The 12,449-nt window shown below is 44.7% G+C and overlaps 1 protein-coding gene across 1 annotated transcript in view; it reads left to right on the top strand.

Moving 5' to 3' along the window:
* T265_04006 (hypothetical protein) overlaps nucleotides 1-12,449 on the top strand; it is a gene marked incomplete at both ends in the record, with an annotated part of 52,653 nt that overhangs the window by 28,409 nt on the left and 11,795 nt on the right. Inside the window, 4 exons of the mRNA XM_009168624.1 lie at nucleotides 2,579-2,736; nucleotides 5,233-5,326; nucleotides 7,279-7,360; nucleotides 11,954-12,132. Coding sequence (XP_009166888.1) covers nucleotides 2,579-2,736; nucleotides 5,233-5,326; nucleotides 7,279-7,360; nucleotides 11,954-12,132 — 513 coding nt within the window. The remainder of the gene's footprint in view (nucleotides 1-2,578; nucleotides 2,737-5,232; nucleotides 5,327-7,278; nucleotides 7,361-11,953; nucleotides 12,133-12,449) is intronic.

Raw genomic sequence — 12,449 nt, 5'->3', positions numbered from 1 at the left:
ACAGCAACACTAGTAAGAGAACACTGGTGCCTGAACGACGTACGATCCAATTCGCCATACTCATAGGATGAGAAAAACAATCGGAAAGGGGAATCCACCGCCATCATCATCATTGACAACGTGACAAGTGTTCAACACTGCTGCCTCGATTCCGTACAACCATGATTTATGTGAAAACCTCATTGGGAAAAGAATGAAAGTTGGTAGGAAAGGGACACAGTGCTACCTTCCTACATTCACTGCGCGTTGCATACACCTCCAGACACCCACTCGGGCAATCTGGAAAGAAACTAACAAGGACGCCACTGGCATCGATTTGCAGTCATATCTTGCAGTCTCTAACTAGGCACAGTGAGGATCACGCGGTCCCCATCCTGGAAGGCGAGTAGCACCGACAGCACCCAAGCGTTTTGTGATCTCCTTCATACTCCTCTTCCAAGTCAAGGGTTGGCCACCTCTCTTTTTACGCCACTCCGAATTGGGCATGGGAAACTGTACTCTCTTCGGCAAACGATGGTGCGGCATACGTAACACATGTCCCAACCAACGCAGCTTCAGGTGCTGGACAAATTCTTCAATGGAAGTACCCGTTACACAACCGAAAACACGCTTTCTAACTGCCTCGTTACGGATTCGGCGACACCAACCCACACGAGCTATGGTTCTGAGACAACGATTGTCGAACACCTGAAGAAGTCTCAGGTCCGCTGCTCGAACAGGCCAAGTCTCACAGCCATACAACAAAACAGCCCGTACTGTAGCTGCGATATCACAGTATCACGGTGATATGAACAATCGATCACCTGTATTCTAAGTGTTTTAGTCCAAATCGAAGACCACAGTGGTCTCAGAATACGGCGAATTCGGGACCGGTAAAGAAAGTGCTCATCGACTAACCCAATACCGCCGTACTACTGCATCGCTCCGTCCTAGAATGAATTCAGGAGCCGTCATCATTCTTGATCCCCTGGCGGAGCCTATGAAGTTGTTCATCGTCAGCAGCACCCATTGTTTTTTAAGATGTCAGCACGTAGAAATTTTTGGTTCTCCATCTCGAACAAAAATCGTCTGATCACGGGGCTTCTTCCGTATGACCTCTTTAATTGGTGGTATGATGGTTGAGAGCGCTCATTTCCACACATGAGCTTTATGGTCTACTACAATTAAACGTAATGTTTCTTTTGCCTAGAGTTTTTCAATCGGGCTGCCATAATGAAGACATCAAACAGCGAAAAATTGCAAACTCTTCGGTGTATTCCACTTCAGGATCTCCTTCGTTCCTGAATAGCTACTTTGGTGGCAATCAGTTTTAATACCGGTTGCGAGCGGTTTTCAGAACAGCGAAAATACGAATTCGAAAAGGGACCCGGTGCGACAATGATGCAAACCCTTATTCATAGTAAACATGTTTTAGGCGCTTAGGACGGATATACACTTGTCAAAGCGCGACGCCATCGGGCTTAGTCTATCTACCCACCCTTGAACTCTGGGGGTAGGGTACTACCTCGACAATGTACCTATGTCTGCGGTTAGATTTTTAGTCAGTACAATGTTCTTTTCGAAGTGAAGGTGGTATAAATTCATCACTTTCCTTTTTCTGATCAGTTGTACTTCATAGACTTCTGTTTCTGAGAGACAATGGACTATAGATTTCTGATCATTGAGCAAACGTTAGTACATCTCTTGGTGATGTACTCTCTGTCTTAGAGCAGCGTCAAATTGGTGGTATAGCTCACCTCTCATTCATCTGAACGCGCTTCTCTTCCTAGTCTGTGTGCCGTACAACTATGCCGTTTACTCGAAACCAATAGACTTTGAGAATATTTTGAATCGCAGATGCTTCAAGGTCATTCGGTTGCTGAGCGAGTCCAGAGCAGTATCTCTTTAAGCCCTCTTCTTTAGTGTTAATATGATGCCAAGCCTACCTCATCATTTCTTGTCCGGTGGATGTGTTGTCATGCAGTTCTTAACAAACTGAGGAACTGAGGTATTTGCTGGTCTAGTGGGCATGAAATGTTTCTACTTGAAGGATAAAACACCGACTGCAATTTCAGTGTCTTTGCGCAGCCTAAAAACAACAGGCAACCTGTGGGAATCGCCACTTAAGGAGCTACTTAGCATAGGATTACGGGCTTGGAGTGTGTGATTGGAGGTTAGTGGTGCTATGTAGTATCTAAATTAATGACTATGACTGCTGATGATGTGTTCGAAGCTGAACACCATAGTGTTCAACTAAAGGCCCGCTGGTGGCACGTACAGATCTCTAGTAATACGTGATATATGAACTCCTGGCGATTTTCAGCAAGGACGAGACAGTTGCATGGTGCATCTTGGTTCCACTTGCCAGACAAAGCTTTAATTAGATGAAGATAGTTTGAGAATGGGAACTGACTTGTACAATGAGTCTTTCCTTGACACTTGCGTAATCTTGAACACTCAGACCATAGTTGCATTCTCCCTCAAACTCTCGCGCAATTGAAGCTTAAATGATAATGTTTTTGTCTGCCTTTTTGCACCTTTCCCGTGTTTTCCTAGTCAATTTACAAGCTTATCCGAATGCGCCACACCTTCATTTTAGGGTGCTTCCGCTGGTGTCGCAAGTGAGACAGAGGATGACAGTAAAGTCCTTCAGCCAGATGATACTGGAGATCAAATGGAGGTTGCGCGTTCTGAAGATTTGCCCGAACCAGTCCAGATTTCAGAATCATTCAGCTCACTCCAGAAGACCCCGAAAGTGTAAGGTTTTGGATGTATCTTATGTACTCTCCCGTTAATCACTAGCTCTGGAGCAAACTGTTTCTTACATCGCGGATCAATCATGGTTATTATTTATCAGGCCCAAAGATCCCTATGTAAAACTATGCGTCCCGTTCACCAGGATAGCAGTTTGTTCAGGAAGCGTCCAAGACTGCTGTAGAGGTCACTCGTTGTACCACAGAGGAGATAAAGAGTCGAAAACAATCAAATTATCTCAACCTTTCATTTTGTGTATACAATAATTCTACTGAAATCTCAGATTTCTCACAAGTTTGTATTTATGAGCGCTTGATCTCACTCACGATTCCTCCAAACTAATCACCGTTAACCGGCTGGTCCCTCCAATCGCTTCTTCGAGAGTACGTGATGCTGGAGAAACCATACATCCTCTGGACAAACTACCACTACCAGTTTAAAAATCACTCTTGATCCTTTCGCTCTGATTGCACCTCTGTATCACTTCCTGAGTAAAGCTGGAAATACTGTTTAGTGGCTTTTGCATATATTTCTCATTCACTCGAAATAGCCCAGTGCTTAGGACGTGAACCACTGACGAGGAGTTCCGATGTTCGGATTTAACGGAAAAGCACAGAAGCTCCACGCCGATTAACTCTACATACCGTTGCTATGTAACGGTTACCCTTCCGATTGATTACTCCACCAAGCAATTCCAAATTGCCACCACATAATCAGCTATCCGCGCCATCATGGCATCTGTATCCGCCGCGCCACCCTGCCAGGTTGCAAAGTACGCATTTAGTGACACGAGGATATCTTCGCCCTGCTGCTGATACACAACAGCATGCTCTAAATTGGCTTTAGCTTACTGCACTGGAACCATATGAATCACTCGTAATTCGAAAGCAGTGCGATACGTCCGGATACGCGCCTGCATAGGTGGGATATCCGCACTCAGACTGGTATCCATAAATTGTGGAATCGGTATCCCGGATTAGGAAAGGTGCCGATGTGTGAGTGAGTATAGCCAAGTATCTTTGGGTGAGTATTTGTAACGGCTACCCTTCCGTTTAATTACTCCTCCAAGCAATTGCATGGAAAAGCATCTCACGAGATCGTACAACGGACTGCGGCAAATATTTCGACAAATATTTCGTCACTCCAAAGAAAACCATCTTGGAGGCACATCCGTACCTCCTAACATCAAAGCATCCCGTGGCCCAGCCGTAATACTGGCCTGATGCCGATCCCAAATATCTCCAAAACGGGCGACAGCAGCAAGAAGCTGATCGTAAAAACTAGGCAAATCGCACTCCATCGGATTGGGGTCAGCATGCTCTGTACCCGCCAACGGTCTATAGCAACCAACGTATCCAACAAGACCCTAATATCTCAAGAGATCTAAATACCTACCTTGTCCGCATCAAGTTCCCAATCGTAGCTTTCGTTTCGTGACAGTAGAGTTGTTTCACCTTGTCTGGTCATTTGGGTAGATGTCGCAAGTCAAGTCAATGGACTATAGGAAAAGATTGCGAGGTCGCTGCCGACATGGCCGACAACCAGGGAGCGCCCAAAATAGTGTCAATCATCACCTCACCGGCATGGATATTTTGCTCCCTTGTTAGTGGGCTGGGCTCGCTAAAAGCTGGGTTAACCAGCAGAATGGTGTGGTAAACATTTGTATAGTCGGCCTTAGATGTGCGCGGTATCACTTCGCTCATCTTGCTATAGATACGCTTTCCTCAGCTGACGAAGTGAACCCAACTGTTCACAGCGAATGGTGTGAACGTTGGGTAAAATCTTCAGAATTAGTATCGATCAGATATCTTCGTCGATTTTTCAGTCCGATAGACACGGTAGAACATGCACTAATTCATGCCGTTGACTGCTGGACGACGCACAACTTTGTGATTGTTTTGCAGCACGCAATTGTGGAGTAAAAATGCTTCCCTATACACCTTATTGTCGTCGTGTTCAACATAGTCTATTGAGCAGTTGGAGCTGCGGGATTCATAGTATTTGTACTCCCTCTGCCCTGGTTTATATATTCCTCCCTTTTGTTGTGAATGTTCTACCTAGTCCTTTCTAAGTGGAAGCACTGGACTCGAGTTTCGCCTTTATCGGAGATATTCAGCATTGCACGTCCTTGTTCCTACAGGGATCTTATCTCCGAACAGCTCGCTTGGGAGGCAAGCGTGTTGCCATCAGCTCACGCTGCACGGACCCGTACTTATCACGGCTAAGCAGGCCAGTGTGTTCTTTCAAATTCGTTCTTACTATGCTTGTACACTCCGAATCTCAGAGTGAATAAGGTGGCTTGTAACTGATGTGGCGACATGTACCAAACGAAATTAATGACTCTTTTTGCTTCCATCCGATCGTATCTCTAATCTATGTTTATTCCTAAAACGTGTTCGTTGATGAGTTTCAATTTTTCTGTTGGTTTCACACTCATGTATTCCTTATCAGTGATGCAACACGTCCCATCATTAGCCTTATTTCCTTGTGTGGTTTCAGGGTCGAAAGCACCCCAACTGAATTTCCCATTTGTCGCGAAATTCTCGGTCTGATAAAGGCAGACGAATATTTGGTCTGGACCGATTCGGAATCTGTGAGTATCTGCATCCCTCCTTAAAGAATTTTATACGCAGTGTACAACTGTAAAATTTCACGCCTCCTAGTTGAGTGCGTTTTACTCGCATTTTGGAATTGTTCCGTTGCGTTTACCTTGTGAATACCGATTTCCCGGCTGAGCAACCTACCTATGTTGCCTTCCAAATGGATTTCCGATGATCATTTGCATTTCTGTGATCTATCGGGTGGTAAAATTTTTTATGGTAATTTCATTTTTCAGAATTAATGTTGGGATCGCGTGCCAGGTTTCCCCCCAGTAGGTTTTCATGAGCGTTCGGTCAGATGGGAATAGGGTAAAAGTGAGTCGGGAAATCAAAAGTTGAATGCTACTTGGTGTGCTTCGTGACTCTTTCTTTTTTTGCAGTCCAGTCTCCTTAATTATCGGGCTCACTCCGAATGCCGGCTGCCAAGATTAGGATGATGCCAACGGCTTAGAGATGATGAGTCCGGATAATTGCACGGAAGCCTGGATTAAGTCTCATTTGGGTGGCTCATTTAGTCTGACACGTCTCTAAGTACGTAAATGGCTTTGACCGCGTATGCGTTAAGTTACTTGTCAGCAATTAGGTTTTTCGAGCTCCCCTCAGCTAGACATATTGGACCTGATTACTTTACTCCCAATGAAGGTGCGTGAACGTTCAGGAGTTTCGCGGTTGGGAAAAACCGTTTTTACTCGATTATGAAGCCTGCCATGGATTCCCTATAGCACATGCTTTCGTGCACTTGTTTTAGCGGTCAAACTTATGGTACATCAAGGTTGTGTCTCTATGACATACGCCGCAACTCTAAGTTGGATGAGATCTTTCTAAAGAAAACAAAGCTGGCATATTCGAGCTTTTCCATGTTTACAGCGATGTTCTATCAATGTTACTATATCGTCAAGGTGTATTTGTGTAGGAGTGCACAAGAATACTGCATAACTGCCAAGCAATTTAAGTAGGTATTGGTTGTAGGAAATCACAGCGAAACCTCGACCGTGATAAGACAATCGCCACGCGGCTTTTCTACCCCATAGGACCTGACCACTCCGCACTGAGAGGGAGACGAAGTGTGATTTGTATCAAACTGTTGTGAAAGTTTACTTCCACTGATTCTCTCCTGTTATTCAACCGAAAATTCGCCTCGTGACGTTCGACTGTACACGTAATAACATTGCTACAGTTGGATACTGTTGATGCATAGTACGAAAACGTGTCCCTCAGTTTTGTGTCATCTTTTATCTGCCTTCTTCGCTATTCCGAAGGAGGCAAAACGCCCATAAACTCTGTGGACAGTGATATATTCTAGAAGTGGAATAAAGTCTGTCTAACTAACCGCCAGACCTACGATTATCGTGTGGCGAATTTTATTTTGAGATATTTTTTTGAGAGACAACAACCCGAGGAATCTAAATTTCCCGCTCATACTCTGGCTTGGTACACTGGACCCGCAAGACTCGGTGACTTACTTGTCTGACAAATGCCCTTTGTGTGCGTCTCTATAGAGGCCTTTTTTGACCGGTTTCGTCAGTGAACGCTGTTGAAGGGTTTCTAGCCCTACACTGAGCTAACCACGATATGCTCTAAATGATATTTGATACTGCGAATACAACTGCCCGCATGTAATGAATACAGATCACAAGCGAACTTATTGGCTTGGTGAGCGATTATGGTCCAGCTACGAAGATAGTTCTTTCCCGCACAACAGTCAGTCTAGCGCGCGGCCTGTACATTGTTCTCATGAGGGAGTCTTCCTGAATCCACTCCTGGTCGTTATTTTCTTATCGGTCATATTAAGTTTTTCCTCCACGCCATTGGCAAATGCATTTTCCTGAATCGTTTTTCTCTGGCTGTCTTCAGGGTACGCTATCGATTTACTTACCAACTTTTGTCCTACACAGAATAACTATTACATTCTATCTCTTTCTGCACACCTTTCTTTCACATTCAGCACAAGGAAGTATCTGTGCATGCCGGCTCTATTGATGCACTTATTGTTTATTTGACCTCGTTTGGAAGTATGTCGCCATCATGTGAGTTTCCGCTTTCTTGAACACCAAGTCAACTTTTACTTGCACGAGCACACACAAAGGCGTTCACCCGGTCACCGTACACGTGAGCTGAACCTTTCTTCTTTGTCCGTAATGATTGTGGTTGCTTCTTACTGTTACTTGACAAACAATTATCATAAGGCTTGTCTTCGACTGAAAAACTCTAGATTCTGTCTTTTGGGGCTACGGGTGCTATCGCATAGTAGTGATATTGATTGCTCGTGATTGGTGAAACTGTGATGTTTCTCCTATCCATTCTTTGTTAGCGGTGGACTAACTGTAGCTTGGATAGTTTTTTTTTCATTTCACTTTCATGTACAGTTTCTGGCTGAATAGCATTCGTAGTTTGAAGTCTAGAACAGGCTAGTATGTCGAAATCGTTCCATAAATGGTCGATTCCTTATCGTCTAATTTTAGCACCAGTGTATTATTTTTGAGGCCGGCTTGGTTTTCCCAGCTTGTTGTCCACTCATACTTTCTGCTAGCGAACACACCAAATGTGGGAAGTTTTTTATCGGAGACGTTCCATGGTTAACCGAAGTTCTTTCTGAACTGGATGCGTGTCCTGAAGCTACGTTTACTTGTGACTAGTTATAGGTGAATGTTTTGTTGAGATGTAATTACTGGTGCAAATCAAGGTTACTTCAGCTGAAGATTATATTATCAGGACCAAAATCGTCGCATTATGCATATTCCACTTTCGGATAGTTGAGATTTTCAGGGTTTGCTGCGAGTATGTAGTTCCTCTAGTCCCAAAACTGATAAAGTCTTTTACATCTCTCCTAACCACGGGGCGAAAATCCCCTACATGCCTAATCATCCTCGAGCTTACCGTTTTATTCGACTGGTAGGTATGCTGTCGAAAAAATTTATTTCCGCTCTTCTTGTTATCCATTCCGATTGTGTAACTTATTTGAGGGAAGCTTTGTGTAGCCCAACTGATTTTAGTGTCAGTAGCCATCATATCGTACTCGTTCCCATCACCGATTGTGGGCTTCGTCAAGATATATGAATTTGTAAGGTTAAAAAGTGTCGAAATTGGATTACAGAGCCCGGAAACCGATGTAAGCAACTCATAGCTCGTCTAAGAAACACAACGGGCAGATTAGAAATGCTCATCTAGACCTCACAACACAGCGAATCGCCAGGCCCCGGGTTGCGGAATTACATCGATAAGTTCGCATCCCGCGTGGTGTGGACACGCAAACCTTGCCAGCAAGATGTCAATCGGTAACGTGCTACTATTATTTGGACCTATGAATAGGTGGGCTAGATGTGGCTCCCTACTTCACATACCTAGTGGAATGGGTGGCGCTATTCCGATAAAAAGTTGAATCCAGGTAGGTTGACACTGTTTTGTCCTTTATCTAATTTTGACGAAGGACCTATGTATACCTAGCACACACTATCTCCTCCACAAAGACGACCCATGAAATTGACAAAATGACTAAAAGGATGCTGCAGGCGGTCAGATGGCAGATATGCCTCGCGGAAGAACATCACTAGTGGTTCAATGCGGTCCGACTGCCCAATCTGGGAATGTGTTCTTAATCCTTCGAACCTACATTATATCATCTTTCTCTTGTGTGCAAGCTAAGTAGGATAACTGGTTGTATGGGGAAGTCATGACGTACTCGCAGCTCTCCCCCACCCGACCTCAAGTTCTTACCGTAAGGCCGTAGTTGTAAGGCTTCAGTGATGCAGTAACCTTGTGAGCTACACTAGCTGAAACTCAGCTACCCAACTGGGGCAGCCCCACATAGATTGCGAATCCCCGTACCGCGAGAGATCGTATTAGAGGCACTCTACGTGAAGAAGTACTGTCTTCCGTTATAGGAGTGTGAAAGCGGTGAGGCGTTTTCGTCAGGCCACAACCATGTTCATATTTAAGTTGGCAGTGGTGCTTCCTTTCTTCGAGGAACAGCGAATTAGAAAAGATCGACCCTAAAAACCACACAGTCCGATCACCCTGCAACTGCCTGTGACGCCGACAGATTACTCAGTACTTTTAAAACAATGGTGTCTGGTGTTGCTCAGAAGCTTCCTGCTGTATGTGGCCGTATTAAGAGTCAGACAGTCATGCTTTACTCCTTGTGCCGTCGAGCCGGGCCAGTCCCTTGCAGCGAATTGGGTAGAAAATTATTTTCATCGGCTTCCGGAAGAGTCCCTCAAGAGTCCCTCAAGAAACTCCCAATTACCGCTGTCTCATCGTTCACACTTTTAAATCAGAGGCTAGGAGAAGAGCCCCAGACAAAATCGTATATTTACTTACTGCCCTGTGGGTCAAACTTCAGTCAAAGCCTCAAAGTGGGCTACATCAACTAAGCCCTCTTCGTTGGCTTAGACAACTGGGAAGTGCCATTCATCTTTGCAGCTCGCGTTCACTGGACTCCACACACCGCTCCCCATCCGTCTAATGTTGCACTGCGGTCACCTCATCTTCCAATCGCTTAAAAATTGCTTCGTATAGACTGTCGCCCGGCAAAATAAACCAAAATAATCTCATACTAACCTCCAATGATCTACTCCACGTTGGTCCATCCTCAGTCAAATTTTGCGCTTTGTCTGAAAACTTGCTTTTCCCTTGCACTCGGTCCGGGTAGTCTGCACCTCGCATTTTTTCAAAGAGTGTGATGACGCCCTGGTGTACAGTCTGACTACCTTACGCGGAAGATGTGGGGTTTAAAAAGAATACACATGGAATCGGGTGCCTCGATAGTGATACCAGCCTTCAAAATGGCTCAAGAACGTCGTGCGTACGTCACTACATCAGCCGAGTAGCTATGGCATCCAAAGTACTTCCTGGTATTCTTTTGCGCAGATTGATCGATTATCTGGAGAAACAAACTCGTAGGAATCACCCTGAGTTCAACCCTAGCCAAGGATGCATCGAACATTTCTGTAGCCTTAGACAGATTCTTGAACGGCACCATTCTCTCAAACGTCCCACAATTTTTTCTTGACTGTCGATCATCACGAACTCCAGCGATGTCTGGCGATCAAGGATGTCCCATTGAAATTTATCTCTTATAAAGATGCTGTTTGAAAACTGGACGCGTTCAGTTACAAAACAAACATTTTCCCGCCTTCACCACGTCCAGTGGGATAAGGCAAGGTCGCCCTCTCTGACCATCCCTCTTCAACTTTCTCCCTAATATGTTGTTTGAAATTTCTCTTCCTGCACAGAAGACATCGGGGATAGAAATGTTCGCGAGGCGCTCGCTCACGGACAGTGAATGTGTGAACGATGCCGTTCTTGATTGGGATCCTTCAAAAATACAGGCCATTTTTGATAACCTGGATGTCTCCGCCGCTCAGTTTGACACTCGCTTCGTACCTGCAAAGTGTAAAGTTGTGTCACAAGTTTGGGTGGGCTCAAATCCAAACTCAGACTTGCCAGCCAATCGACGTGGAAAGTAAATTTATTTACCTGGGGAGTCGTATAAATTTCGGTGGACTGGCTGGAGACGAGATTACTTCTCGAATTAAGTTGACCATGTCGACTTTGGTCAGCCTCTGACACCTGCAGTACGAGAGAGGTCATTTCGTCTATGAGTGGCAGTGTTTATACTGGGATGGTGTGATCCAGGAGGCTTTGTGGATAGAAAATGTGGCGTCTATTCGCATGAGACGTACAGAAGCCTTGCTTATGTATATTTCCGAATTATTGGTCGAGTCTGATGGGAGCATCGTATTTACACTGCTGAGATCCACCAAATGGCTGTAGAACAGTGGGAATCTCTCACGATGGATGAGTTAAGTATGCTTCTTATGGAACGCTGGACATAGAACCGTCTGCCATGCAGAGCTATTTTTGCCCGCTCTTATGCTGATCGAGAGGTAGACAGTGTATGACTTGCCAACGAAGTATGAAAACATTAGCCAGTAAGCTTCATCGGATCGACAACTGCCGTCTGATAGCTGATAAACTGACTGACTGATTTACAGACCCAGCATAATACAAGTGTCATGGAACCTAGTGAGCACCCAATATGTTGTTCATGTTATGCTAATTTATGGCCACTGAATTTCTAACGTTCTCCATTTTTCTTTAGCGATGTCTAACCAACTTATTTTACCGTTTATCATTGTCGATACGTACTTATAAGTCCACCTCTGATCATTTGAATTAAGCATGGGAAATCGAGCAAATCAATTGAATTAGGGTACCTACGGCGAGTTTGTGAGTATCTCAAGTTCCAGTCAGCTTCTCCAAGTGGCCAAAGCTACTCTTGATTTATCGTGAAGAAAATACGGAGAAGTCGAACCTAGTCCGGCTCACTGTTTCCCACCACATGGCTTTTAGGTCTGTGTTCCATTGTACAGAATGTCATTTGCTTATTTCTTAAGAAATATGTTATATATACTTTCCTTAAGGAAAATTGTCACCCGGGCATGAGTTCCGATTTGACTGCAACCTTCATAGAAGGATCGAATTCCTTCCCGTCATTGTATCATTAGGAGACATCCTGTATTGTTAAATATGTAAGAAGACAATTATCATTACACCTACGTTTTCTCTAACACATTGAGTATGCTGCTTGCCTTATGCATTATCTGCTTTTCTTTTTTTAGACTATCTGTTTTCCGAGGCCTTTCTTTTCACGTATCGAGCGTTCATGTCGCCTGCGGATCTTGTCAAACGACTGATTATTCGGTACAAATTGTTCCGTGACGACGCGGCTCATACTCTTGTCCACAGACAGGCTCACGCTAAAGTTCGTAGTGCCACGGGGTCAACCTTGGTCTCTGTGGTAAGCAAAACTGAATAATGGAACTCGTACCCGCCTTAGTTCGTGTTTTGATTCCCGAAAGCCCAGTTGATCTCGTTGTTCAGTGAATTAAGCAGTTTAGTACAGTTTGACACATTCAGTGAATCATATCCTATCAGAAACTAGTGACCAGGTGAGCTCCAAGTAAGCGGCTTCCAGTTTCCTCCAGTTTCCATCACGAAGAGACTGGACCTTACCGTGGTGTGATGGTTTGCGCACCTCAGCGATCCGTTGAGCTATACTGGAGAGTGTCCCGCGACACTCACAGAGTCTCTCACACCAGGTTGGTCAATGGTTAG

The sequence above is a fragment of the Opisthorchis viverrini genome (assembly GCF_000715545.1).
Source record: "Opisthorchis viverrini unplaced genomic scaffold opera_v5_62, whole genome shotgun sequence".
Classification (NCBI taxonomy): Eukaryota; Metazoa; Platyhelminthes; class Trematoda; order Opisthorchiida; family Opisthorchiidae; genus Opisthorchis; species Opisthorchis viverrini.
This window is presented reverse-complemented; position numbering and strand designations above follow the sequence as displayed.